This window comes from Callionymus lyra, chromosome 19 (genome assembly GCF_982586985.1).
Source record: "Callionymus lyra chromosome 19, fCalLyr1.hap1.1, whole genome shotgun sequence".
NCBI lineage: Eukaryota > Metazoa > Chordata > Actinopteri > Syngnathiformes > Callionymidae > Callionymus > Callionymus lyra.
In genome coordinates this window covers 3,957,405-3,984,779 of record NC_141836.1, presented here as the reverse complement: position 1 = coordinate 3,984,779, position 27,375 = coordinate 3,957,405, and the positions used below count along the sequence as shown (strand labels likewise).

Genomic DNA, 27,375 nt, shown 5'->3' with positions numbered 1-27,375 from the left:
TCCTCTCCAAGATGCAGTAAGTCCCTCATCAGGACCAAGTTTTGAACTTAATACTTTATAAAGTTCTCACCAGTGTGAAATCTGGGCGAACAAAAGGTTGCGAGAGCGGAGTCCATTATGACGTAATAATGGCTTCACTCCTCCTCCAGCCAGCTTTAATCATGCCCCGCTTTGTTTATACAACCAATCCCTTGGAGGTGGAGACCTCACGGATTGACCAATTAACGCAGAGTGGGTGTGGTTATAATAAACAAGATTTCATCTCCAGAAAAACAAAGCGTTTTTTTCAGTGGGCGGGGCTTAAGATAATTTTCTAATATGGTCGCACACATCGATGCATGAGAGACCTGCGTTAGAGAAACACAAAAGAGAGTTAGAATTATAGAGATGAGTATCTTTATCATGGTTTTTAAATCATAGAAAAAAGAATATATTAAAAAATGATGTATTATAATAGTGGCTGTGAGACACTACACTCCACTGACACCTGCAGGAGCTTCAGATCATTACCTGTGTCAACTGTTGCTACATGAACGTTACACAATATTTTCCAGATGATGTTCAGGTAAGATGGAAGTCATGATGGACGTGTGTGTGTTTACAATGTGAGATCGTCGTCTGGAGGGTCAGAGCGGAAACGTCAACAACACTTGAGGTGAAATTGAAAGTGAATCTGATAATGAAACTTTGACCTTCCCTGTAGAGACGGAGTGTGAGTGTGTCTGTATGTGTGAGAGGTTACGGACAGAACGAGTGTGTGTGTGTGTGTGAGTGTGAGGTTACGGGTGGACGAGTGAGTGTGGGCGTGTGTGTGTGTGTGTGTATTAAGCCTGATAATCCTGCAGGAAGGATTTATTTTCTCTTGTTTCCGTCATGTTTGCCGTTGTTCCGTCACTCATGTGGTCTCCAGGTCTGGGACCTGCTGCTGGTGGAGGAAGAGTCAACACCTGGACACAGCATATCAGAAGACAGAAAAATATCTACAGATGTTCTGTGGAATTTCGTTAAATAACAACAACATAATAACATAACCTGAGAGCGGTAAAGAAACACCAACGGAAAAATGTAATCATTAGAACATCCGAATACATGTGAGTGGATGGATGGATGGATGGATGGATGGATGGATGGATGGATGGATGGATGGATGGATGGATGGATGGATGGATGGATGGATGGATGGATGGATGGATGGATGGATGGATGGATGGACGGACGGACGGACGGACGGACGGACGGACGGACGGACGGACGGACGGACGGACGGACGGACGGACGGACGGACGGACGGATGGATGGACGGATAGACAGATAGAACTTTATTGATCCCTCAGGAGGGCTCCTTTGGAAAATTGTTTTTCCAAATAGCACTACACAGCAATACAGATGTTAATTAATAAAAATAAGAACAAGAACAAAGTTTATAAACAAAGATATTGAAAGCCTGTCGATCGAACAGGAAGTTCGGAATAACATAGAAATGTTAAAAACACGGTGGACTAGAACATCACAATACTATACCAAAAGCAACAACTCTATCGAAAACATCACACACTTCAATGACATTGTTAGTGGATTGTATGTGTGGAAGAAGTTCAGAGATAAAAAGGGGCCAAAGTCCCTCGAGGAGCCACAGAGGACTGACTCACACGAGACGTCCTGATGACCGTGAAGGTTCTTTCATGAAGTCATAGCGATGACGTCATGACAAACCGTTGGACTGATCTCTGCCTCCCTCTGCTGGACACAGCGTGTCAGTGAATCCGAGTCGTGGGTGTCGATGGGGGGGCAGCGTGTTCTGTTGCTGATGTCAGCAGATAAACAGATGGAAGGAAACATCCTGCGACGCTGCAGTGACCAGACACAGCCATGTTGAAGCCACACACACATATACGGATAGATACGTGGTTTTAAATCACATTATTGATCATTTATCAAAAGTCACGTATATAATTAATACCGAGATCATCACGATGCAAACCTAAAGACTATAAGGATGAATCCAAAATGATTGAACATCTGACCAGTGGTTCTTCACTGATGGTGACAGTGATGCAGCGGTGACGACATTAAAGGGCATTTAAGGCCAAGAGTGTCCCGCGTGTTTGGAGGACACAGAGCACGCGCGTGACTTTAACAAATGTTTCTTCTTTACTTTGAGCGTCTCATAATGAATATATCCATGTAACAGTTGTCAGAAGAGACATCTTCACTTGTCAAGAACATCTGTTGATGTTTGAAAGGTGATGAACTGACTGGACGTAGAGAAGTAAAAGAATGACGACATATAAATAATACTGGAGTTCGATCAATACTTTGATTCGATCGACAAGAAATCAGGGGGAAACTCCTCCCATGAAGGTGGTCTTTCCTTCCTTCACTCCCTCTCCTCGCACCCCGCCCCCTCTAATGCACGCTTCATTATCGTCACCCTTTTATTGGGTGGAGGGAGAGAATAAAAGAGAGAGAGAGAGAGAGAGAGAGAGCATCATTCTTGTATGAAACCATTAAACCTCCACCTACACTCACACGCGCGCACAATTCCCGTGCGTGCGCGTTTTTTTTTATTTTTCACCTGCAGTGGGTCTCGCGCACCGCTTGCCCGCACGTGCGCGCGCACGACTTGAGGCGCATGCGCGAGCATGCACCGAGCAGCAGCGGCACCGAGGGAGAGATCGATACACAGACACCCGGGAGAGGATTCACCGGAGCACCGGGGCAGGAGGAGGAGCAGCACCGGGGGAGGAGGAGGAGCACCGGGGGAGGAGAGGAGGAGGAGCAGCGGAGGAGCGACCAGGAGGACGCTGCAGGAATTATGAAGGTAACCAGATCCGGTTTGTTTTTGTTGCCGTACACGAGGATGCGCGTGCACACGCCTCGTAGTGACTGAGAAAATGCTTGTGTGTGTGGGGGCGTTCGTGTGTGTCCGTGCGCGCGGGTTGGTACAAACGGTACCGTCAGCACATTCACTGCCAACCATGCTGACATCCTTCATCCGTGCGTGTGCGCGCGCGCGCGTGCGGTGGTCATCAGCTGATTTGTGCTCTTTGTTTGACCGCTGAGTGATGGAGGTGTGAGTGGAGGGTCAGCGGGGTGGAGGGGGTGTAGGGTTGGGGGTGACAGGGTCCAGAGTCAGTGTCTCCCCACATCACTAAAAAAGCTTCAAAAGACTACAAGTCCCTGAAGGCTCGTGTGTGATGAACGTCTTCTAACCTTCGTGTCACATCTCGGGTCACATGATTCATCCCTGCAACAAAAATGTGCGAGGTGGTCACATGGTTCATTCCACCGGGGAGTCATTACACCAGAGGATGTAAAGGACGGTTCTGAGGATCCAACTTCATTTACACACATCACCATGGAGACGGCACCACCGGCTGCGGTTGTAGATGTTATTGTGCATTATTCACCCACGTTCATTCACCGCTTCTGAGGAGGTCAAACGGGGATTCTGAGCGGCTCTCAGCCGAGCTATAAGTGGATGAGATCTGGAGTCTGACCCGGACCAGGACCAGGTGACCTGTGTGAGTGAGAACCTCCTTCAATGTTCTTGTAAAGAAGCAGGAGACGTGCTCCGAGGTTCGACTAGTCAGACAAAGGCGACCCATATTTTAGGGGATTCTTATACATAATTCAAAGTGATCTACTCATCAGGCCTCGGGTACACAATTATAACTTCTCCTGCACGCACCGTTTCCATCCTTGAAGACCCACGTGTGGTTAAGATTCTCTTCGTGGTCACTGGGTCAAGGATGTCCGACAAAGATGCTTCGTTGAAGTCTTGAAACACTTCTTCAGCTGAGCTTCCTTTAACAATAGGAACTACTCTACACTTCAGTTTGACCTTAAAAAGGCATGAGTTGAAGAACAATAACAAGTCATACAACAAATATGATCATACATTGTCTTGAAGATCTGCAGCCTGCACTCACACACACAGGCACGCGCACACACACACACACACACGCACACACACGCACACACACGCACACACACACAAAACAATGGAGTAAAACCAGGTCACACTAACTACGTAGACACAGCATCTTCTATCTCCATCCAACCTGCATCTCTTTAAAATCACAGCTCACAATAAATTCACACATTCCTGCAGTCCACACCCTGAACACACCGTCACACACACAAACACACACACATATTTAAATCATCACACTCTGGACTTTGACCCCGTTTATCAGAGAGAGGGTGAGCGCTAACTAGAGCAAACGAGAGAGTGGACCACGGCGAACACGAAGAGCCTCAGACAAGAGAAAAAGAGGATATGACATCTAAACACACATGTGTGTAGAGGTAACACACACACGAGCGCACACACACAAAGAGAATATGAAACTAAGAGTCCATTCTCTCAACACTCGACTATAGCTCAGAACAAGCACACAATACTGTTTGTGATGATTGTTTCAACAGTACTTTAGCTTGTGTTCGTTGCTACATTGTTGTGTTGACAGTGTGTGTGTGTGTGTAGCAAGTGTGTGTGTGTAGCAAGTGTGTTTACCTCGATAGACTCTTGTGATGTTGGTCTCTGTTATCTTTTGAAACTAGTCAGCCTTGACAGTTTCTCACAGTTAGTAAACAGCGCACACAGATATGTCGGTGTTTCCTTGCTGCAGTGGTCAGTACCTGTGGGTCAGACAATTCGGGGAGGTTACACCATAAAGACCCGACTAAAAGATGCCACAAACATTTCAGTAATGACAAATCATCAGGTGTTATTTGTGTCACTTCAGCTTCTCCGTGAAACAATGTTTGTGTTTTGTGTGTTACAACGTTGTGTCCCTGTTGTGTTGCAGCGGAGTCGCCATGTCTAAAGCAACGGTGAAGAAGCTGCACTGGCGATCAAAGGTGAGGAAGTCGCATCATTAATCCGTTCAGACATGTCTGACCCAGCTGTCGGTCCAGGTCCAGGAGAGCTTCGTGCCGCTGGCCGGTGGTGCAGGGGAGCTGGGCTTGGCCGTAGGGGGAGGAGCCGACTATGGAGAGTTCCCATTCGTCACGGTGGCACCGGGGGGCGGGGCCTCGGTGGGTGACATCATCTTGGAGATCGGAGGGACGCCGGTGTTGGGGATGACGCTCGGTGATGTCAGAGGGGTCTTCAACTCCTGTCCCCATCCGATCAGGATCAAGACCGTCACCCCGGGTGAGTCAAGTCCTCCAGAGTTTGATGACATCACTGTGACATCACTGTGACATCACTGTGAACTGTGACATCACTGTGACATCACTGTGACATCACTGTGACATCACGACAACTCGTTCTCAGGCGCTTCGTTGTGCAAAGACCTGCGTCTGTACCTCAGCAAGTGCTTCACCCCAGGATCCATGGACAGTCAACAGCAGCAGCTGATCAGAGAGAACCTGTACCTGCGAGCTGTTCCTTGTAAGAGACTCACAAACACACACTTGTACACAAGCCAAAGTGCTTCACCACTGAAAGCATCCACCTCAACCAGCAGCCCTGCATTTCTGAAGTTATTTTTCATGGCAGGTACGACCCGGCCGCCACGAGACGGTGAGATTTCAGGAGTGGACTACAACTTTGTGTCCATCGAGGAGTTCTTTTCTCTGGAAGAGTCCGGCGCTCTTTTGGAGAGTGGCAAGTTTAAAGGTTGGTACACAACTTAACCTGCACTAAACCAACCAATTAAAGTTCACTAAATGTATGAATTTATCGCCACTAGACCGACAGGTAGATCTAATGATTTCATCTGCTGACTAAAACAAGGTCAAATGAACAATAAACAACACATTTTGTCCCATTCAAAAAAATAACTGTTTCAGATTGTTACGTTTTTTTTCCAAGTTAAAAAACGCATAAGTGAAATACGTAAACACCACCAACATTTAATCATCTCTTCCTTGTCTTATCATCAACATTCCCTCAAAGTTCGAGTAAAATACTTTCATTGATATTTTGTTTACAAATGAACAATCATATGAAAGCGTAACTTTCATGGAGGAAATAAATAAAAAGTTACGATGGAAAACTGACAGGAATTTGGCTTTTAAATGAAATGTTTTTACTCTTTAAATTATTTTTATATTTCTCAAGTTGTATTTAATATATTTCTGCTAGTTTAATTCCTTTTAATGTGTTTTTACTTAAAGTATTAATAGCAAACACTAATATATAATCAATACATATATAGGACCACACAGAAGGTTCTTCTGATGAAGTCAGACAACCAGAGATGCACCACAATCCCACCGCGGTCGACAGATTATATTCAAGGGAAATTGAAGTCTTTTTTAGTAAAAAAAAAAGTATTCCTGTCTCTAATCCCTCAGAACCTGCCCGGCAACATGCAGAAGGATTAATGAGCCTGAAATAGAAAATGAATCTGTGCTGGGAAAAATACCTTCACAATGATCGTTGACTTTTTCTGTGTGACTGCAGAGTGTTGCTTTTTTACTCCAGGAGCAACATAATCCCGCTCGGATTCTTTAGAGAAAAACTTGCTAAATGGTTTAAAGATGTTCGGTAAAAGTCCCCAGCCTGGGATTAATAAACTAGATAAACTGTCGGTGGGTTTAATTGTAGTTTAAACTGTGTAGAACCAGTACATGCACTCACACACTCAATAACCTGTTTCTAAAACAAGGGAACTACTACGGGACACCCCGCCCAGTCCACATCGGGCCCGACAGCCCCCCGATCACGTACCAGGAACATCGGAACTTGCTGAGAAACTTCCGAACGAGAAGTAAAAGTCTGAGTAACCTGGAGAAAGCTGTGGAGGAGGGAGACGCCAGTGAGGAGGACAGCGGACTATCAGGTACCAGGACTAGATCCACTCGACGAGGTACTCGTGTTGTTTATTCACGGATGTTTTTTCTCTCTTAGCAGGTTCAGCTGGAGTTCCACCCAAAGTTCCACTGCATTCTTGGAAGGGAACAGAGAACGGAGGAGGGAGAGGAGCTGGTCAAAGCCCTGGAGGTCCACTGCCCGAGAACTGGGAGATGGCATTCAGCGATTCGGGAGAGCCGTACTACATTAAGTGAGTCGTGGGGTCATAAAAATAGTTGGAGGATAAAGCTGTTGATGATGATCAAATTAATGATGGTTATGATGATGATGATGATGAAGATCTCTTTCTGTCAGTCATGTTACCAAGACAACCAGCTGGCTTGATCCTCGAACTCAAAACAAAGAGATAACCTGCTCAGAACGTGAGTTTTACTGAACCAGCAGGGGACAGCAAACACACAAACATAAGCTTGCAAAATCATTTTCCTCTCAGTAGGGAAGTCTCACAAACTCTCTTTTCCGAGATTACACAATCGCACACAAGTACTTGTCTACACACACACACACACACAAAATAAAATTATCCATCACGTGGTTACACATCCCTAATACATAGAACAAGCCATTAAACAAGCACACATTTATTCTTCTCAACACAACACATATACACAAATGTGTGTGTGTGTGTGTGTGTGTACTACACACAGTTATACAGGTCATTTATCAGTTCCAGAATTCACGGAGCAGCCGAGTCAGCTCCAAGGTTTCTCCGTCCACACTCGACTCTCTAAAGGTCCGCGAGGTTTCGGGTTCAACATTGTGGGAGGAAGTCGACCCAGAGAGTTCCTGCAGGTGTACAGTGTCACACCAGGGGGTCCCCCAACCCTCCAAACAGGTACATGCGCACACACACACTCACACAAAACCACACTTTGTTGTGAGATCATGTGATTCTGGCGCACTCATCACGTGACCTGTTAAAGACTTTAAAATATGTGGAGGATTAAATTTTAATCTCATCATCTGCAACTAAGAACACACGCCAGTGCACAGACACACACACATGCTGAGACAAAAACTGACACACACAAACATCTGGCTTTGTGCAGCTGACATCCTGGTTTACATCAACGACGAGTGTGTTCTGGGTCGATCCCACAAAGAGGTTGTTGAGCTGCTGAAGTCGGTGCCCATGGGCCAGAGCGTGGACGTGGTCCTGCGGAGAGGATACCCCATGCTTTACAACCCAGATGGCTGCCCCAAGCAGAACCTGGACCCGGTACGCTCTTTGGACTCTCTAAGTGTTGTTTTTGCTTATTGATGTCTGTGCATCTCTAGACCCCTGAACCGCCCGCTCGGAACCGGCTGACTCAGCTCACCTACAGTCACGCCACGGACCCCAACGGAACATCAGGTATCACCTGAGTCACCCGTTTCACATTTAATAGACTCTAACTGCATGTGTGTATCAAGGCCAGCTCACATGTGCCGCTCAGCCCATGATGAACGGACTTTCAGGCACGCCTGCCGAGACACCAGCGGGTCCATCGCATCATCTTGAGAAGACGATAGCCAATCACAGCGACTCTGACGGCAGCGCCGGAACACAACGGTGGGCAAAGTTGACTTGACCGAGAAATTCAAACAAAATTTCTGATAAAGTTCGAGTGACTATTGCATTTGGAGGAAGTATTCATTATATGTGTTGTGAATCGTCTTCATTAATACCCAAAATAGACAATAATTGAGATTAAACCAACACAAAACAGGAAAATGCACAAGGTAGCTTCAGTTCTGAGCAGAAGGACACTTATATCTCACTGCAAGGATAGGATGACCGTCACAAGCCTTGGGGGATTTTGGAACGTTTTCAGCTTTTACTAGAGATTTGTTAATGCAGGGTTTTTTTTAACCTCCACAATGACCTTCTCTAGGGATTTCACATTGATCCCACATTGTCTTACAGCTCGGAATTACATTTTCTGGTGTTAGTTTGCAAGTATATTGAATGGTTGAACTCAACATTGAATGTTGGTATTATAGAGCCAACATGTTATATTGTATCAATGAGGATATAAATATAAATATTGAATTTTGAATATTCCTTTTTCTTTTATTATTGGAATTATTGGAAACTCTTAACTCTTACAACGAATTAATTTCTAACATTTCAGAATTATTTAGTTATTAAAAACAAATGTTTTAAATGTTAAATTAATTTAAAAAAAATCAATATTCTGATGAAATTAATTTACTTGTATAAGTTCAACAGTAATCGATTTGAAAACCATTAAGGAGTTGTTGACATGTTTGTATTAATCATATTTTTATGAACCTTCATTCAACTGAGTGTCTGCGAACAAAGGAGTCTTTCTTCTCTTCTCCACAGCTCGTCTCTGATTGGCTACAACAGCAGCACTCTCCCGATCTCTCTTCTACAACGACGGAGTTCCAAGTCGTCCGAGAGCGACCTGTCCACCTGCACCATCCCTCATTCCTCCACACTCCCGCTGTCTGCCTCCACTCTACCCAAACTACCACTGTCCCATCCAGACCAAAGCCAGTTCCAAAACTCTGTTCCCTCTCCGTCTTCTGCTCACATGCATCGTTCAGCCGTCCCCCAAACAACTCTGACCTTGACCCCGCCAAGAGAAGTCGCTACCTGTGGCTTTAATGGCTGTCCAGCCAATCACAAAAGTCCCTCCCCTGCCGGAAGGAGCAACGCGGGGATGGTCCTGCCAATAGTCGGGTCGCCTGTAGCAGCGCCGGGTGGGGAGATGGTACCGGTGGCTCTAGGCCGCAGCGACAGTGGAGGTCTTGGCTTCAGCGTTACAGCCGGGGGTCAGAGTGGGCAACTGGCGGTGGTCCGGAGGGTGTGGGACAGAAGGCAGTGCCCGGCGCTGCACGCAGGAGATGCCATCGTCAAGATCAACGGAGCAGATGTGCAAAGCCTTAACTTCTCCCAGGTGCTTAACCCTTCTCTTCTGAACGTCTCACACAACATTAACGCTCGTCTCCTGCAGGTCCAGAGGGTTCTGCAGGAACACACTAAACAGGGCGAGGTGGTTCTGCTGGTCCATAGACAAGGTGGGACTTGAGTTAGTTTGAATTGTAGCCATTGTTTACCTCTGATTAATAAACATGTTTATTTTTCAGGTGCTGGCTCCTCACCTGTGGTCACCCCCAACATCTACAAGGCCCTCCCATCCCCTCATGGTCTCACCAGCCCTTCATCCCGCCACCACACCTCAGCCGACTTGCTCTCCCCATCGACAGGAGCGGTGCCCCCCCTAAGCAAGGCGGGTTTAGCACTGGAGAGCCCCCAGGGTGCTCATCTCTCACCAACTGCAGGAAATCAAACCAACGGTTCCCCGGTCTCCACACTCATCCAGAGCACCAGCTTCCTAGACTCTGTCCCGGTTACACTTACGCTGGAACCCCGTGACCTGCTCGGGGTGGAGGAGAGCGCTGGTGGTCCGCCAGCGAGGAGTAACAGTCTGGGCGGAGCCACAAGCAAGGATGGAAGAGTAGTAAGGACAGTGGATGTGGAACTTAGGAGGCGTCCGGGAGAAGGGTTCGGATTTGTCATCGCATCTCAGGAAGTGAACCATGGAGGTGAGTTGCTGTTTCCAATTGTAAGGATGTGAGAATCTTTTGTAGACAAATTAATTCTACCACGTTGAAACCAAGATGGCACACTCATTTCTTTTCTTAGTTGATGTCGTTAGTAAGTGATCTCCGTAAAGTGCTTCAAACTTTAAGTTAAAAGCCCAAACCTTCAAAACTCGCACCTAACATTAAACGGAAACATACAGTTGTGTTACATACATTATGGCAGGTCAATATGATTATAAGACCAAAAAGTTTATTTCCTGTAGTTTCTTCGCCGTTTTTAAAATGTATTTAAGACATTTGTTTGATGGTCGTCCTCTTTGTGTACTTCAATGTCCTACATATTGTGTTTTACAAATTCGGAAACATATTAACACCTTATAAAATTGGTTGGACTGTCAAAGTTTCCAGTCATGTTGAATTCTGTACTCACGGATGGAAGACGACCACAACCAGAGAAATCATTGGGTTCTCCTCTGTTGCTGTTTCCTCTTTATTGGAAATATCTGGTGACAGAAATGAACAACAAAACATATGTTGGCATCTTTAGCAAGCAGCATGGCAGTAAACAACACACTCAATTCTTAGCCTAAATGCTAATTTAGCGATTATGCTAATGATAGCATAAAGCTAATTAGCCATGAAAATATAAAAAAAATACATACATGTGTCACATTTTAGAAAATCAAAACCACACCGATTTTTCCTCTCCACGAATGTGTTTGTGTAATAATATTGGGCTTCTACCAATATTATTATCACTTTTGCTGTTACTGAGCTCAACGACTGAGCCCCGCCCCTTTATCTAATAAGCGTCTCCATTGGCTGCTTGAGCCTCGCTCTCTACTTTACATCCACAACAATTGGAAATAGTTATTGCGATAATTAAAAAACATTTTTACTCTTAAACATACATATTTTTGCATTGGATACACTTTTTTACTTAACTTTATTTATAAAAAAAAAATGGGATAGACTTGGCTCAACACTTAAGTTTTAAGTTTAAGAAATGCTATATATTACATTTATAACACAAAGTAAATAATTACGTAATTGTTATTTGTAGAGTGCTTTTCCAGACCAGGGTCACAAAGCGCTTAAACAATCAAAACAAACACAGGAGTCGCAGAGAATCAAGGAAAATCCTGCACGGAAACCTGCCTCACTCTCTAAGAACAATCAATGGATTGTGTTCAAATAAACTGGACACACGTTTCACTGACCGCATTATTCAAAAGGATATCGTAGCTGAGAGTCCTCACTAAATTTGATAGAAACATATTCAAATCCATTAGTGTTTTGGCTTTTCTGGTAACGTGTGACCTCAAATATTCTCTGAGTGAATGAAGAAATGTGTGTGTTTCCCCATCTCATTATGAGGCCCCTCCTCTTCCCCCCGCCCCCCACTGAAACTGAACCTTGCTGCGCTTTCAACCTGCCACACAGTCAAAGGGACACACACTCGTTTGGTTTTGAGACTCAATGAGAATGTTGGAGCGACTGCAGTCCGTTCTGAGGTCTGTCAAGGACTCGAAACGTAAGTGCGCTTGTGTGTGTGTGTGTGAACCGTAACGCTGGACGTGAGTAACTCACTTGTTTCTAACTATCTGAATGGATTTAAAGAGAGTGAGAGTGAGAGCGACAACTTTCTCAAACCTATGTGTCACGTTAAAATGTGGTTCAGGAGGATAAGCAAGTTTCTGTCGCTGATCATACTCTTGGGATAAATACTGTTACAGTGTGCTGAGCAGTGTGTGTGTGTGTGTGTGGGTGTGTGTGTGTTTGTTCATGTTTTCCGCTCAGTACACTTGTTTCTCTCTTGCAACTTCTGATTGTTTCTCAGGAGGGGAAATATGTCCAACATTCCAGAGCGCTGATAGAGTTGAAAGGGGGAGAGAGAGGAGGGAGAGAGGGGAGTTGGAGACCGAGGGAGGACAGGTTGGTCAAGAAGAGATCCAGCAGAGAGGAGTCGGCGAGGAGGAAGAGTTGGCACGCAGAGTTGTGTTCTCGCGTGTCAGGTGCTGCGTGTTTAGAGAGAACCTGTCAAACATCCATTATTGATTCACACGTTTAGACATTTTCATATCTATGATGCATAAAATACACACGAAGATGCTGGTACTGACCGAGGATGATGAAGGTTGCAGCAGCTGGTTAGCATCAAGTCGAAGGTCATTGGTTCACGTTCGCTTGGACCCTGGCACCGCTGACATCCTGAGTTCAGTAGCCATGACGACGACAGTTGTTTTCACGATTCTTCATCTGCTATTATTAGTGGAATCCTGATGATTCTGACGCACATGTTGGGTTCGGAGCCTGCGGTCATGTAAAGTGACAAATGTTCTTCTGCCTCAGAGAACTGAACAAATCTCCCTCGGACGTGTTTACAACTCTCGTGCGTTCGCTCCAAGACGTGGTTGGCAGCAGCTGGAAGAATTCTTCAAATGAGAATGTTTCTCCGGCTCAGAGAAAAACCTGATGAATAATGCAGATGTGACGAATGTGACAATCAAGAGAAGTGTTTTTTAAATTTTCAAAGAAGTCGAGGAACTTCTGTCACTTCAGAAACATTTATCTTCCTCATAAAACCACTCACCGCTGGCCGGACACTCCTGAATTTCCACTTTTGTCACTTCAACATTAATCCGATATTCACTGTGGTGTGATGTGTTCACTGGCATCCCGGAATATCAGATGATGAACAAGTTCTACGTGCCTCTATTTTTAGCATCTTCAGCACTTTCACAGTCTTGGTCTCCCCCGGCTGTCGGCCTCGATCTGTCGCCGTTGTGTTCCTGCTGCCGCCGTGTTCTCCACATGATGACATCATCAGTCGTCCTGAAAGCTCTGCTGCTGTAGTCACTCTGGGAATATCAACCATTACGTTTTACGATAGTATTTATTACCATCAAAACAACTCAGAGACATCATAGTTCAAAGAAAATGTTCTACTGTTTTAAAAAGGTGAACAAATAAAGCTTACTTACTAACAATAACGGTATAAAGTATAAAATAACATACCTCTGCAAAGGAGCTAATTTCTTCTAAGGCAACTCATTTCATATGTATAAAAGAAAACTTAAAATGAAACGACTCCCCTCTGCTGCCTTCAAATATCCTAAAATGTCTTTCTTTTGCTGAGCAGCACCGATGAGATGCCATACAGGTGTACAATGAACCTAGAAAACCTTCCTAAATCCAGATGAAACTACTGAACATAAATAAAATCTGATAATAAATACCCGTTTTTATAACTCGAGCATTAAAAGCTAATGAAATTGTATTATTTAGTTAAGATGGAACACATTTCTAAAAGAAATGAACACATTCAGTTACACAAAAATGACTCGAATTGAAAGCGAAACCACAGAAAACAACAAAATAAAAATCAAATTTTTCAAAGATGTTTAGAAAAACAGCCAGCCTGCAGCCTCGTATCCACATGAATAACCTCTGATGACCTCCGGCCAGTTGGGTTTGAGACCCCTGCCTAACATATGGTCATGTGACTCTCTCTCCAGCCTCTACCGTGATGTCACATCGCTTCGTGACAGTCCGGCGAGGAAGTCCTGCAGCACGGAGCGGCCAGATTCAGCCCGGCGACCAGCTGGAGGCAGTGGAGGGTCGGGGGGTCGGGGGACTGCAGCACCGGGACCTGGCCCAGATTCTGAGGAGAGCAGGAAACACGCTCAGACTGAGCATCACTCCAAGACAGCGTATGAATCACACACTCGTTCTTGTCCAGTCAGCTGTCGTGACGCTGAGATGTGTTGTAGATGCCTTGGAGGGAGCAGACGTGGAGATGGACGGGCGGCAGATGAAGACGTACAGAGGGAGGACACAGGTCAGTCAGACCCAGAGTCTTCGTAGGCCCACAGATTGACCTCAAGTTCAGAGTCTGCAAAGGGAGAGAACCTAACTTCCGTTTCTGTTTTGATCAGGACGAGTCGAAGTTCTACAGTGTCGACCTTGAACGTGGTCCTACTGGTTTTGGTTTCTCTCTGCGCGGGGGCTCGGAGTACAACATGGGTCTGTACGTGCTGGGACTGATGGATGGGGGTCCGGCTCAGAGGAGCAATAAGATCCAGGTAGGTAGAGACACAGACTTGCACGTGGACGTCGACTCTAACAACCTCTCCTCAGGTGTCGGATCAGCTTGTGGAGATCAACGGCGACAGCACGGCCGGGATGACTCACAGTCAGGCGGTGGAACAGATCCGACGAGGAGGTCATCGGATTCACCTGGTGCTCAAGAAGGGGAACGGATATGTGCCGGACTATGGTGAGAGGATCTGCTTCACTTGAGCCGGCCACAGAATTTCTCTTCGCTGTTTTCTGAAAGGTCTTTTGTTTCTGGTTGCTTCTCCCTTTTCTTCTGGCTTCTCCTCCTCCTCCTCAGTGGAGCTCTCCAGCCTGTCTCTCTGTATGACAAACTCCAAACAGGGGGAACCCTGCTTCTATGTAATTGGGCGCACTGAAAATTCGCGGTTGGTATTTCCTACTTTGTTTCCTCTCATTCTTTCATTCAACCTCCATTCATCCACAAATGAAGCACAGACACATCGCCACTTAAAAATAGTTCATAAGAGCGTTTTGGTCCACAGACCCTGAGGATGGAGCCCCCTCCCCCGTATCCTCCTCACTCAGAGAGGAGGAGCAGGAGGTTAATCCGGTGACCATGACAACTGCCTCCCTCAGAGCAGAGGGGGGAGGGGGGGAGAAGAGGAGAAGGAGGAGCAGAGCGGCGGGAACCAAAGGAAGGACGGGAGGAGGAGTTCCTGATCTGGACCTAGATCTGGTGGACAAGGAGGTGCAAGAGGAGGACCGGCAGAAGGAGAAAGCTCGTAGAAGTCAGACAGCCAGAGAGAAGGTTGAGCCGCAGGGGGCGACGTCCAGCAGGTCTGAGAGGTCTCCTCAGGTGAGGAGGAGCAGGAAGAAGAGCGAGGAGGAAGTTCTGGATCACAGGTCCAGCCATAAGCCTTCTCAGAGTAAAAAGCAGGAAAATGCGTTTTCCTTTCTGATGCCGAAGGACGACCTCGAGCACTGGGACAACCAATCAACAGCCAGCTCCACAGACGTCAGCCAATCAGCAGCCAGTGTCCCCGTCAGCTGGAGGGGAGACCAGGAAACTTGGCAACAAAGCGAGGTTCCGGGTCCCTGGCTGGAGCCAAGCCCACTGAAACTAACGCAGGTTCTGATTGGCAGTCGGCTGGGCGGGCGTGGTTCGTCCTCCTGATGGATGTGCTCTCTCCTGATTGGTTCACGTACCATTATTCAGCTTCTTATAAGGGCTTTAGTAAAGACTCCGCCCCTTCCTGCACTTGTTGGGACAGTGTCGCCAATAAGCGGATCCACACTCATTGGCAGGTGGGCGGGATTTGAGGCCAGCTTCAGCCAATGACGTTGCACAGAGAGTAGCATTTCTAATTAGTGTTTCTAACCATCATGATGAGATCACTTTATAATGTATGCAATTGTGGTCGTTGTATCTCCGAGCACGTGAACATGCTTTTTTTAATTTTTATAAACCGAATGTGTCGATTTAACGACATCATCGTCGGTGTTATTCTTATTAATATATTAATTATGAAAGATTTAATAGCACCTGATGATTTGCCTGCTTGTAAAGAAAAAAAAAGTTTTTAAACTTCTTCTGATGATGTAATAGAGCCATAAATATAAAGTTCAGGTCCAACAGCGGTCCTACAGTCATGATGACGTCGCTATGGCAACGCAGCCCACAGCATGTCCTGTTACTATAGCAACAACAGGAGGAGCTCTGGATCATAAAGTGCCTCGTTTATCTGAGCCTCCGCCCTGTGACCCGGCGGAGACACCACCCCTTTTTTCAGACACCACCCGTCTGTGTCCGGACCGGTCGGATTGAGTTGCTTGCCAAGAGTTTGGACCTGAAGAAGAATCTAAGAGACCCAAAGTTTGATGATGTCATGTGACTTGTTCGCACCACGCGATGTGATGACTTCATGTTATTGCTGAATTCTTCATCAGATGAATAAAAACCCTTTAAAGTGAACTGAACTGATTCAAAGTTTTTAGAAATGAAGGTTCATGAGTGAGAAGTTACTTTGGATCCTATCATACTGAAGAAGTCAGCAGGCATGTCTCTGGAGCAGAGCGGGGTCCACGACACTGTTGTGCAGGGGGAGGTCGACGCAGAAGTCAGTGGGAGGAGCCTGCAGCCGCTGACGGGGGGGTCGTCCCGCTCGTTGAGGAATCGGTAACTCTGAGTGGTGTGCAGGAAGTGGAGAGCAGAAGAAGTACGAGTGGAGCAGAGCCTGTGAAGCAAGTTGTCGTTAATGATAAGAGATAGCAGGTCTTAATATCAGCAATGCTCGTCACACCTGGGGGGCGGGCCAACGCTGCTTGGATGGATAGACCAGGAACTGGGCGAGCAGGTCGAGGGCCTGGGGGGAGGAGTCAGGAACTATTTCCTCCAGTGGAATTGCTGGATTCTCTTTGAAAGTGATCTTGTTGTAATCTGGTAAATCTATCATCTCCTGCCCAAGATCAAACAGGAAGTTCAGATCCATGTGTGTGTGTATGTGTTTGTATGTACAGTGTGTCGTACCGGCCAGCTCTCTTGAGTCGGCGTTCCCAACACTCGGAGGACACAGCAGAGTTGCTCAATGTCGTTTTCCCCAGGAAACAAGGGAGATGAGTTTAAAAGCTCACCGAAGATACAACCCACTGCCCTGAGGGAGACGGACGACAGAAAAACATACTCCAGAAAAACTATTTAACTTCGATCTTATCAGAAGACAGAATCAAACTCACCAAAGGTCAACACCCTCGTCATACTTTCTGGCTCCGTACAGCAACTCTGGAGCTCTGTACCACCTGTAAACACACCTTTATTTTATGTACGTTGTGTATTGAACCACTTGACATTCTCTAAAGAACAAACATAATCTTTCCATGTCACAATGATGAATTCATTATTTCAAAGGATGAAGTCCACTTTGACTCTTATCCAAGTCTTAATCTTGAAAAGGTTCTACAGAAACAGGAGGTGTTGAGTTCTGACCTTGTGGCCACCTGGTGGCTGTACAGCCGCTCTGGCTGCTCGCTGAAGAGTCTGGCCAAACCAAAGTCTGCAATCTTCAGATGACCAGACGAACTGATGAGGAGATTAGCCGGCTTCAGGTCCTTAACAGAGACACACACGGGTAAAACGAAAAAACAAAATAGACCAAACAATCAAAAACACAATGTCCAGATGGTCAGTGGTCTCACTCGGTGCATGATGTTGTTTTGATGGAGGAAAGCCACGCCCTTCAGCAGCATCACCATGTAACCTTTGACCTGGGCAGGGGTCAAAGGTCGCTCAGAGTTCCTGATGACTTCAGAAAGGTCTGATAGCATAAAGTCAAACACCAGGACAAAGCCGGTTCCGTGCGGGAAAACGTCCTTCAGCTTGACCACCTGGAAGAGTAGGCGAGGTCAGCAATGACCTATGACCCTTGTTGGCCTTGAGACTCACATGCTGATTGTCCTCAATCTCCTGTAGAGCCTTGATCTCCCGCAGGGCCTGATTAGGTATTCCATCCTCCAGCCGACGAAGAGCCACCTTCTTCAGCGCTACTGTCTGTCCGGTCTGCAGACACAAACGCCACAGAATGACGATATGAAAGGGCAGCAGGGGTTAGTGCTGGGGCTTCACAAAAATATTCAATTTGAGCTAAAACCTACCTCAGTGTGTTTGGCCTTGAACACAATACCATGGGCTCCTTCTCCGACTCGACCCAAAATTGTGTACTGCTCCATCGACTTTGGTAAGAAGGATTCCAAGCAACTGCTGATTGAATAAATATTGAATAAACAAACCCAGTAGAGTGTATTTGGATGTCAACGAGCCGGGAAAAAGACCCTCGTTACATTTTACTAGTATTTCTACGATTTATCTGACATGAAATAGTCGCGAAGAGAGCGCCTGGGTGGTTGCCCTGGTTACAGTCAAACAATATCACGATAATGATGTAAAGCACTTTTTTAAAGCTCATGGCGTTTATACATACACGGATATAATTCAAGTTTTTTTTTAGAAATTCAAACGAATCAAAAGCAATCAACATTTTTAAAGCTTTGAATTATTATATGTGCTGCATCCGCCATGTTTGTTTTGAAGTGACGTCATTCTTCCGACTTCCTCTACAGGCATAACATTCACAACATTTTGAATTAAATTGCTATACTTTAGCGGTATTGTGGCGTCTCAATGTATAACTATGGTGTTGTTATTAATTGAAAATATATTATCATAATTATTGACTTTACTTTTTTCTTAAATCCCGATGACGTCACTTCTTATTTCCGGGGTCAGCCTCACGTTGTTGCTGAAGATGATGCGTGGTGGGACACTCGTGAGGAAAGACCAGTCATAAGGAGTTAAACCAAGTTCTGATCGAACTCCTGGTCGACGGGAATTTGGGCAGGAAGTTCTCGCAACGATGACCCCGCCGCCTGGTGCTGTTGCTAATGCTAACAGCGACATGGACGCCAAAGTCCTGCGATACGAGGCGTTTGTGGATGAAGTTCTTAAACGAGACTTGCAGTAAGAGACAGTTGTTCGAGGAATATCTGGATTATTTAAGTCTTAATCGTGTTGGTTTTTGCTTAAAATACTTTGTGTGTGTGTGTTGCAGAAAGGTTTTAGAGCAAAGAGATGAAATATACGAGAAAATATCTCAATACCTGCAACTGAAGAACACGTTACACAGCTTGCAGGTAGAAACACACACAGTTGGTCAGACTGATGCCATAACTTTCTCATACTTCCACATTTGTTTGTACTTATCAACACTTATAATGGTCTCGCTCTGCAGGAGGTGGGCTCTAAGAAGCTGAAAACGGAAGTGGATTTGGGATGCAGCTTTTTCGTCCAGGCTGAAGTGTAAGATGAATGTTGTCCACTTACAAATGATAATACAAAGGCAAAGAATGTGGCAGTATCAAATCATGAGCTGCAAAACCAATATTGATCTCCATGATACAAATTTGGGATGTTTGAGTTAAAATCTCTCTTGAAAAACTCAAAGATTGTAGTTGACACTAGTGGGCTCTGAAGTCTGTCTTAAGTGTCCTCTCTTGTGATATCTACAGGGAGGACTGTTCCAGGATAATGGTCTTGTTGGGCTTCGGTTTCTTTTTGGAGATGACCCAGGACGAAGCGCTCCGGTTCATCGAGAGAAAGACGGCTCAGCTCACAGCGTCGGTTAACTAGCATTTGCTCAGACGATCAATTTGTGTAAACGACTAACATTGTATTTTATTTCAGCTTGTCGGATCAGCTGACCAAAGACTCGGCCAAGATCAAGGCCAACATCCGAATGGTACTCGAGGTAAGAAGGGGGGTGGGAAGAAGAATAAATGACAAGCGGAACATTATTGTTGATCGTTTTCTCTCCAGGGTTTAAGAGAGCTGCAGTCTCTCGCTGACACCCCGGACACCTCATCGAGAGTCAAATAGCAGCTCTTCGGCCAAGATTTGAATTTTTGAAGACCTGGACTTATGCTAGTGAAGAACCCAAAAGGACGGTTGACAGACTTTTGAAAAGTACATTTTGAAAAACGATGGAAGTTGGCTCCATCTGCTGGCCGGTGGCGATAACACTATAGAGGAAGTTGTTGAAATAAACTTCGTCTCGTGCAGAGTTCACTACAGATCTAGTCACGTGATTATTTTTGTTTGTAATAAAATGTTTTACAAATCGTAAATTGCTTGTGATTATCTCAAAAAACACAAGCGAAGACTGGTGACTTGTTTTGAAAAGTAAACCGGAAGCGTAACACATCTCGATGTGTCTAACTTGACGCAGGTAAAAAGTGAGGAGGCGTTCGTCCGGAACCACCTGTGTGATGACTTTCTCCTACGATCACTGGTTTTCTACGGAACCAGACGGATTTACCGAACAAACACGGTGTCCTAGGAGTGCCGGGGTCCTCGGATGAAGTCGGGGTGCAGCCCGCAGTCAGCTGCGCTCTCCGGAGGCTGACGGGTCGGGGGGGCTGTCACATCCGCGGGGGTAGTTTGTTAGCATGCCGTAGTATCAAAAATTACACTTACGTGGCGAAGAAAAACTGTTATCCTTCATCTTAATCTTTCAAACACTTTGATTTTTGTTGAATAAAAAACTGCAGCTCTCCGGAAGAGACGACACACGCGCGAGCCGCCAAAATCCATGTTTGTTGTTAGCATGAGCGTTAGCATGCTAGCTAGCTGTCGTCTGCATCGAAAGTCGTAAACAGTTTAAAATTAAGTTTCACGGTACAACAACGATAAAGATATCCGTGTGATTGATTGTTATCCGGTGCGCTTAGTAAACAGATCAGACACTTAAGAGACATTTTTAGTGACATGGAGGCCGGAGACCAGCAGCTCCACTCGGGCACGTAACAACCAGCGGTCCGGGGAGAGCACCGAGGGAGAGCTCGGGTCAGACCGTTAGAAAACATTATTATCCTGGGGAAAGATGGATTCAACTCCGCTCATAAACGGTGAGTGTGTCTGTGTGGAGCTGCAGGTGTGCAACAGGTGATGATCGACTCACCCTGACGTCCACATCTGTCCTCAGCGATGGACCCGTCCATCACTCTGTGGCAGTTTCTGCTCCACCTGCTGGAGGACCAGAGTCAGCGGCACCTCATCTCCTGGACCGGAGAGGATGGAGAGTTCAAGCTGCTGGACGCGGAGGAGGTGGCCCGTCTGTGGGGTCTCTGCAAGAACAAGAACAACATGAACTACGACAAGCTGAGCCGGGCCCTCCGATACTACTATGACAAGGTACTTGAAACACCTGCTCACACGATACAATTCTTTCTTGCTTATTTTTAACTCCGAGCATCCCTCTCTACTCCACTGTCTTTGTCTCACTCCCTCTCAGTGAACTCATAGCTCCCAGTAGTGCTTTAAGGAACTATTGCAAAACTCTTGACTCTTGTGGGTTGAATCTCATCTGTGTTTAGATCTAATCTGTGTTCTACTGCAGAAGTGCTCGGGGCTTCAACAGCTTCAAATGGTGTTTGAATTCTCTACATTCTCGAGGAATGACAGCAATTTAGCTACAAACCTCTCTGAAAATATAATAGAGCAACCTTTTATTTTGAATCTAAAAAGCTACATATAGAACCATTTAAAAAAAACCAACCTTAAAATATACAAATTATTGAAAAGATTAAAACGTATAATCCGATGCTGATCAAAAACGTAACTGAAAATAAATAAAAACAAGTTTTGAAGTTATTTTGCGTATGAGGAAGTTCAAGGCTCTCTAAATCAACAGTCGCTCGAGCATCATTGTTTGTTTTAATACGATTTTTCTTTGTTACACACTATGACTGGTTCTGCCTCGCTTGGCCATTAAGAAAGAGAATTTCAGGACACAAAATAAAACATGGAATGTTTGTCTCTCAGAACATTGTGAAGAAGGTGAGCGGTCAGAAGTTTGTGTACAAGTTTGTGAGTCAGCCCGATCCCTCCGTCACTGACGGGTCTCGCAGTGGAGACGAGGGGCAGAAGAGGGAAAGCTTGGACAGCAGCCAGACAAAAGTACCTGCTGGAGTCGCAGCAACCTGCCCCTCCAAGAACGCAGCACAGGTACGTCTGTAGTTTCACCCTCGGAGACATCAGTGGCATTCATCGTCGTGAACTCTTCTCCAGCGATCGTTGCCGAGCTCCTCGCAGAAGAACTCGAGAAACGACTACATGAAGTCCGGACTCTACTCCACCTTCACCATCCAGTCCCTGCAGACCACACCCAACCAACGCCCGCTGAAAACAGAACTGATGGTGCAGCAGGACCCGGCGCTGAAGGTGGATCGTCCAGCCAGAGAGGTAAGAAGCCCAGGCAGCACTGGTGTGACTAAATCATTCTCACCTTCACGCTCTCCTCCCAGGTATCCCTGCTGTCTGAATCTAAAGCATTGCCGCCAGTAGGGGGCTCAGTGGACTCCTCGCTGCAGGTGATCGTCACTCAGCCGTCACCATGTCCCACACCTGCTGTCAGCCCCCAGATTCCTGCCAACATCTCCGGTCAATCGCAGGTCAGTCGTGTTGCTCTACGGAAGTATATCAGTGGCATCAGTATGTGTGAATGGTTGTCAAAGCGCTTTGTGACCCTGGTCTAGAAAGGCGCTATATAAATAGAGATTATTATTATTATTATTATTATTATTATTATTATTATTATTATCAGAATATTGAATGAATTTAACATTTCAAGCGATTTTTTTTTTAAATTGAAATGTGTTTTTAAGGATTACACTTGCTTTTATTAAATAGTTAAATATAATAATTTGTATATGACCCTCTCAGCCAGTAACAACAGGAGGCGGTTAACACCAAATTCAGGTTCTGCTCGAGGTTTCTGCTTTATAAACGGAAGTTGGCCACTGTCACACTGTGATTCACTCGTTGTCGATTTGATGGGATCGTTTTTGTTTTCTGTGATATAGTCTTTATAAACTTTAATGTAGAGATGACTTTGCTATGGTTTGATACTTTAATGAAATTGTATATTTTTTTAAATTATAATATTGAATCAAATTTAAATTCAATATTTTTAATTCATATCCTTTTAAATTCATTATAAAAATGTTGGTATATATATATATATATATGTATGTATGTAAGTGCCATCTTTTTATATTAAGTTTAAAAGGTTGTGATTGGAAAAAATATTGAAATATTTTGAGCTATTGAATTGCAATACAAATCTTAATGTCTAAGAACCATTCATTCATCTTGAAAATATTTAAATATTATTAAATTGTATGCATATAAAAAAATAAACCTTTCGATATACACATCCTTGAATTCAATTGATTAAGAAACAATTTAATGCTAAAAGTTGGAAGTTTGAACATTTTAAATGTTCATCCCTTCAGTATTGGGATGACACTAGTATAATTTGCTCTTTATCTTGAGCGAGTGTGTGTTCAAAAGTGTGTGTCTTCAGCTCACAGACCCGCCACACATCTACCTGACCATCGTGGGCGACCCGTCCACACTCATGGGTGCCCAGCAGGATGACCGCGGTGCCCCCACTAACGCATCGAGCTACCCTCTCACTGCCCCTCACCCCCATACCGCCCCCCAGCTCCCTCACCCCCACACTGCTCCTCCCCCGTCACAACCCATAAACGCCCCAGCTCTCCCTCCTCAAGCCTCACTCGCCGCCCCGAACCCTTCTCACCCCGCTCTCACACACACTCCTCAGCCAAGTGCCACCATCAACGCCCCTCACAGGACTCCCTCTCAAGCAGCATCTCACTCGTCCCCCGTCTTTGTCATCATCAACCCCCCCTCTTCGGGGCCACAGGCACCTGGTCTGCCTGCTGCTCCTCCGCCTCCCTCCATCATTGTCAAGGAGGAGAACCTGCTGTGGGAGGAGGAGCTGCTGGACATGAATTTTAATTCTCTCGAGGAGAAGCAGGTGGAGGAGGTACCTCAGCTGATATCCGGCTCAGGGGATCCTGACTCCGCCCTCACCATCGTGGAGAGTCCTCCTGTCGCTGCGGAGCCTGCAGACCGAGGTCAGCCTGCAGAAGAAGCACCTGTGGAGAGGAAGTCACACGAGACACTGGCAGGTGAGGAGAAGTTCATAGATTCAATATCGTGTTTATCAGTCTCTGGATTGATCATCCAGGTGTCAGCTCTATGTCGACCCTGACCCCCGCAATAAACAAAATCTGCATATGAGGTGCCATCCTACCTAACAACAGTAACTACGACCTGAAGAGCTCCTATAATGCTTTGCCGCCCAGTCAACCAATCACAGTACAATGACATAGCAACATAGACTTAGAACTCAAATACAGTATTGTATCAACCAATCACCCGGTACTATAAGAGCAGTGTGCAGAAAGGCATCATGGGAGTTCCCAGTTAGGTTGGCACCTTAAGTAACATGGAACTTTGTTGTACCCTGATATGGCGTGGGACAGACTGAACACTCTTGTTTGACACAGAGTCACCACTCTCATTGGGGACCACGACAACAGTGACATCCATCTCAGCTGTGACCCCAACCACAGACACTGCCCCCCCCAAAGCCAAGAAGCCACGTGGCCTGGAGCTGCCCTCCTCCCCGTACCTCCCTCCTGGTCTCTCCCTGGACAAGGTGTGATGCAGAACAACTGACAGATATTGAAAATATACCTTAAAAAAAAGGAACAAAAGCATGATATTTCCTTTTCTACAGGTGAATGCAACTGTTAACAGTTTGTTAGCTCCTGGATCGGCCACCAACACCCTCACCCCGACAGTCATCACCTCCCACGCTCTGGTAAATAATGTCTTCACCCACACTGACCTGTTTTTGACGTCCTGTTGTCTCTTTGCTTGTTTGATGTGTTGATTTGACAACTTTCCCTGAAGACTCCGGTGCTTCTGACACCCAGCCCTCTGCCCTCCACCATCCACTTCTGGAGCACGCTCAGTCCCATCGCCCCACGCTCCCCCGCCAAGCTCTCCTTTCAGGTAAACACATACACGCAGACATACACGTTGATGGTTCTCATGCTGTGTCTTTTTCTTTTACCAGTTTCCCACAAATGGCAGCAATCAGATCCACATTCCAGCTCTGAGCGTGGATGGTCTCTCCACGCCAGTGGTCCTCTCTCCTGGACCCCAGAAGCCCTGAGTCCCCCCCCCCCCCCCCCCTCCCCCACACACACTCTGCTGTTGCCACCATACAACTACAGGACTGGAAACGAAAGACCCCAATGAGCCAAAGGATGAACCGAGCAGCCATATTGATGTTGGAGGCTGGAACATGTGTCTACTGGAGCGTCAATCCTGGCGAACAGAGGCATCATGTCTTTGTTTGGTTCTCGGACCAAGTGACAAATGTGACCTAACAGCCATTTGAAGAGGTCTTGACGACTGTCTTCAGCTCCGCCCCCTGATGAAGACTATATTTGAGGAGAATACATGACGTTTATTTATTAAAGTTCTCCTGGTGGTTAATCGGGGACACATTCAGCGTGTCACTCGCATTTTCGGGATTCACTGGAGACTTTTCCTGACTCATATCTTCTCATTGTTTTTGACCAATCAGGGAAGAAGAGATTTTAAAAAGACAGTTTGTTCCTGAAAACATTGAGTTGGATTTTATTCATCCACACAGTTTTACTTTGGAGTACCCGGAGAAGAGGCACCTGAACAAGGATGGATGGACGAGTGAATGTCATGGGCTCAATCAGAACCTTCTTTAAACATGCTTGTTTGTGGATGTTTGAGTTTGATTCCCGACGAACAATCTTGGTTTTGTTACTCCCGAGTTTTGTCGGACGGATTATTGACACCTTTCCTACTCCCTGTCTGATGTTTACCGACTGTTCTCTCGTGGTGTTCGTGAGCATTTCACTTGTGGGGAACCTGCAGGCAGGTTTCTTTGTTTACACGCCTTGAAACAACAATCAAGATTGAATGTTCGACTAACATGCAAGCGAACGCACACACGTGTGATTCTCTCTTCTTCAGTGACTGTTGTTGTTGATGCTAGCAGCGCTTTGTGGTTACCGTGGTAACCTGACTGTTTTGGCTGCAGCAGAATCTGCTTGTGATGTGCTTGTGCTTTTGTGTGTGAGACGAGGCTGCACGCACACTTTTAAACTTGTGTGAATACAAGTATCGCACACACTCGGCAGGACTCAGTGAGGCTTCTTCCAGACTGACTCGTATAAATTTGCTTCTTGAAGAACAGAGAATTGGTTTTGTGATTTGTTGTTTTATATAATTTATTTGTTTTTATGCCCATTATTAATACTTTTAAAGATATCTATTCTAGACCTCCGTTTTTTCAGATAATATAAATGCATATATATAAATATATAAATCCATAAAAGCAGTATATTAGTATAAAAGTATATTATTATATTACAATAACAATTTATTATCTATTCCAGGCATTTGTTTGCACACTTAAAAGCCTCAAAGAAAAGAAGCTGTCACTCAAAGATGAGTGCTTTTATTTTGAAACACCATCACTGATGAGTCTTAACTGGTGTGGAAAGAAAAAGTGATTGTACACATTTTCTTGAACAAACTTGTTGCGTTGAGTCAACAGCAGAAGCCCCACTCAGTTTCTAGCGTTGAGATTTCCCAGCAGCCTCGGAGGTAACGTGATAGTAGCGCTAAGCCGTCGTGTTGGACTGTTCCTGAATCTATTTTTCTATTGTTGTGTAGTGATGACGAAGCCTTAACGTTTGAGAAACGTCTGCAAATGTAGAAAGAACCAGGGAGAACATTTTTATCATGACGTCCTGGAGTGGTCTGGGTAGTGGAGTTTATTATCAGAGCTTGGGTTGACACATTTGGATACAGTTGATACAGAGTGTTGAACCTTCAAAATAAGAGCTGTTCCCTTTAATTTGAATTTAAAGAAATAAGAGCTTCTCGTTTGTTTCCTGTCGCTGTCAAATTAAGAGCTTGTTGTTTCGTTCAAAGCTAGCCATGTAAGAAGTTGTTGTATTTCTCGTGAAAGCTTCAAAATAAGAGCTTTTTCTGTTTGCTGCTGAAGCTTCAGAACAAGAGCATGTTGTATTTTCTCAGAATCAGAGCTTTGCTTTTGTATAGAGACGAATGGAAATGTCATAAACCTGACCAATGGCTGACGAGTGTTAACTTGTTTCTATGTATTGGATCAGATCCAGCGTGGCCCCGCCCCTCCTCATTGGTCGAGGGATTTATTGTCATGGGGTGGGGTCTGCCTTTATTTTTCTGATGCAGTTTAAACTGAATTTACGGGATAAAAGTATTTTTATGAACTTAATGTAACAAAATAAATGTTCTAATGATGATTGTTCTCTCTCACACACACACACTCATAATAAAAGTATATAGTTCTGTAAAGTGTCTTCTGTGTGATTACTGACTCTTGTATTGAAGTTTGAGATGTAAATAAATATAACTTGTTAGCGTCATGTAAAGATAATGCATATTTTTCAAAAGTACATTTAGAAAAGATTGGATT

The 27,375-nt window shown here is 45.3% G+C and overlaps 4 protein-coding genes and 1 long non-coding RNA gene across 7 annotated transcripts; 3 read left to right on the top strand and 2 right to left on the bottom strand.

Annotated features, from left to right (window-relative positions):
* Positions 1-8: 8 nt before the first annotated feature.
* LOC148059027 (uncharacterized) lies at positions 9-10,864 on the bottom strand. Its single transcript, XR_015709482.1, has 3 exons — positions 10,815-10,864; positions 4,520-4,644; positions 9-947 (listed from the first exon to the last, which is right to left on the bottom strand). It is a non-coding gene; the product is annotated as an uncharacterized LOC148059027 (long non-coding RNA).
* Positions 2,759-16,411, top strand: magixa (MAGI family member, X-linked a). Of its 2 annotated transcripts, none has more exons than XM_087782354.1 (20): positions 2,759-2,821; positions 4,815-4,866; positions 4,924-5,161; positions 5,285-5,401; positions 5,510-5,629; positions 6,624-6,797; positions 6,866-7,019; positions 7,124-7,191; positions 7,497-7,664; positions 7,879-8,048; positions 8,108-8,183; positions 8,243-8,381; positions 9,159-9,735; positions 9,793-9,856; positions 9,926-10,384; positions 13,903-14,097; positions 14,158-14,225; positions 14,323-14,469; positions 14,525-14,663; positions 14,986-16,411. In XM_087782354.1, the coding sequence occupies exons 2-20, from the start codon at positions 4,825-4,827 to the stop codon at positions 15,615-15,617; spliced, it is 3,747 nt and encodes a 1,248-aa protein (XP_087638480.1). In that variant the 5' UTR covers positions 2,759-2,821; positions 4,815-4,824; the 3' UTR covers positions 15,618-16,411. The 2 variants fall into 2 exon arrangements, with proteins under 2 accessions (XP_087638480.1, XP_087638481.1); XM_087782355.1 differs by lacking the exon at positions 2,759-2,821 and adding an exon at positions 14,781-14,868 and having other exon boundaries at positions 4,799-4,866; positions 14,986-15,137.
* Positions 15,862-21,070, bottom strand: cdk20 (cyclin dependent kinase 20). Of its 2 annotated transcripts, none has more exons than XM_087782358.1 (9): positions 20,950-21,070; positions 18,092-18,194; positions 17,883-17,996; positions 17,636-17,824; positions 17,427-17,548; positions 17,177-17,239; positions 16,971-17,094; positions 16,744-16,899; positions 15,862-16,677 (listed from the first exon to the last, which is right to left on the bottom strand). In XM_087782358.1, exons 1-9 carry the CDS (start codon positions 20,961-20,963, stop codon positions 16,492-16,494), a joined length of 1,071 nt encoding a protein of 356 aa, XP_087638484.1. In that variant the 5' UTR covers positions 20,964-21,070; the 3' UTR covers positions 15,862-16,491. The 2 variants fall into 2 exon arrangements, with proteins under 2 accessions (XP_087638484.1, XP_087638483.1); XM_087782357.1 differs by having other exon boundaries at positions 18,092-18,197; positions 20,950-21,062.
* Positions 18,742-20,054, top strand: uxt (ubiquitously-expressed, prefoldin-like chaperone). The gene is made up of 6 exons (XM_087782359.1): positions 18,742-18,953; positions 19,045-19,126; positions 19,225-19,292; positions 19,502-19,609; positions 19,677-19,740; positions 19,809-20,054. The coding sequence occupies exons 1-6, from the start codon at positions 18,850-18,852 to the stop codon at positions 19,866-19,868; spliced, it is 486 nt and encodes a 161-aa protein (XP_087638485.1). The 5' UTR covers positions 18,742-18,849; the 3' UTR covers positions 19,869-20,054.
* On the top strand, positions 20,215-27,257 carry elk1 (ETS transcription factor ELK1). Its single transcript, XM_087782356.1, has 10 exons — positions 20,215-20,896; positions 20,974-21,182; positions 21,813-21,995; positions 22,059-22,232; positions 22,295-22,441; positions 23,356-23,986; positions 24,368-24,519; positions 24,601-24,684; positions 24,777-24,878; positions 24,943-27,257. The coding sequence occupies exons 1-10, from the start codon at positions 20,872-20,874 to the stop codon at positions 25,039-25,041; spliced, it is 1,806 nt and encodes a 601-aa protein (XP_087638482.1). The 5' UTR covers positions 20,215-20,871; the 3' UTR covers positions 25,042-27,257.
* The last annotated feature ends 118 nt before the right edge of the window (positions 27,258-27,375 follow it).

Coding starts and splice junctions, on each gene's coding strand:
- magixa (XM_087782354.1), top strand. CDS start 4,825: ATGTCTAAAGCAACGGTGAAGAAGCTGCACTGGCGATCAAAG. Junction 8,184..8,242: donor GGACCCCAACGGAACATCAG/GTATCACCTGAG, acceptor GTGTGTATCAAG/GCCAGCTCACATGTGCCGCT. Junction 8,382..9,158: donor GGCAGCGCCGGAACACAACG/GTGGGCAAAGTT, acceptor TCTTCTCCACAG/CTCGTCTCTGATTGGCTACA.
- elk1 (XM_087782356.1), top strand. CDS start 20,872: ATGGATTCAACTCCGCTCATAAACG. Junction 22,442..23,355: donor ACATCTCCGGTCAATCGCAG/GTCAGTCGTGTT, acceptor GTGTGTCTTCAG/CTCACAGACCCGCCACACAT. Junction 24,520..24,600: donor CTGGTCTCTCCCTGGACAAG/GTGTGATGCAGA, acceptor CCTTTTCTACAG/GTGAATGCAACTGTTAACAG.
- cdk20 (XM_087782357.1), bottom strand. Junction 17,240..17,426: donor AGCCACCAGGTGGCCACAAG/GTCAGAACTCAA, acceptor GTGTGTTTACAG/GTGGTACAGAGCTCCAGAGT. Junction 17,095..17,176: donor GACGAGGGTGTTGACCTTTG/GTGAGTTTGATT, acceptor CGTCTCCCTCAG/GGCAGTGGGTTGTATCTTCG.
- uxt (XM_087782359.1), top strand. CDS start 18,850: ATGACCCCGCCGCCTGGTGCTGTTGCTAATGCTAACAGCGACATGGAC. Junction 19,127..19,224: donor ACACGTTACACAGCTTGCAG/GTAGAAACACAC, acceptor CTCGCTCTGCAG/GAGGTGGGCTCTAAGAAGCT. Junction 19,610..19,676: donor AAGACGGCTCAGCTCACAGC/GTCGGTTAACTA, acceptor ATTTTATTTCAG/CTTGTCGGATCAGCTGACCA.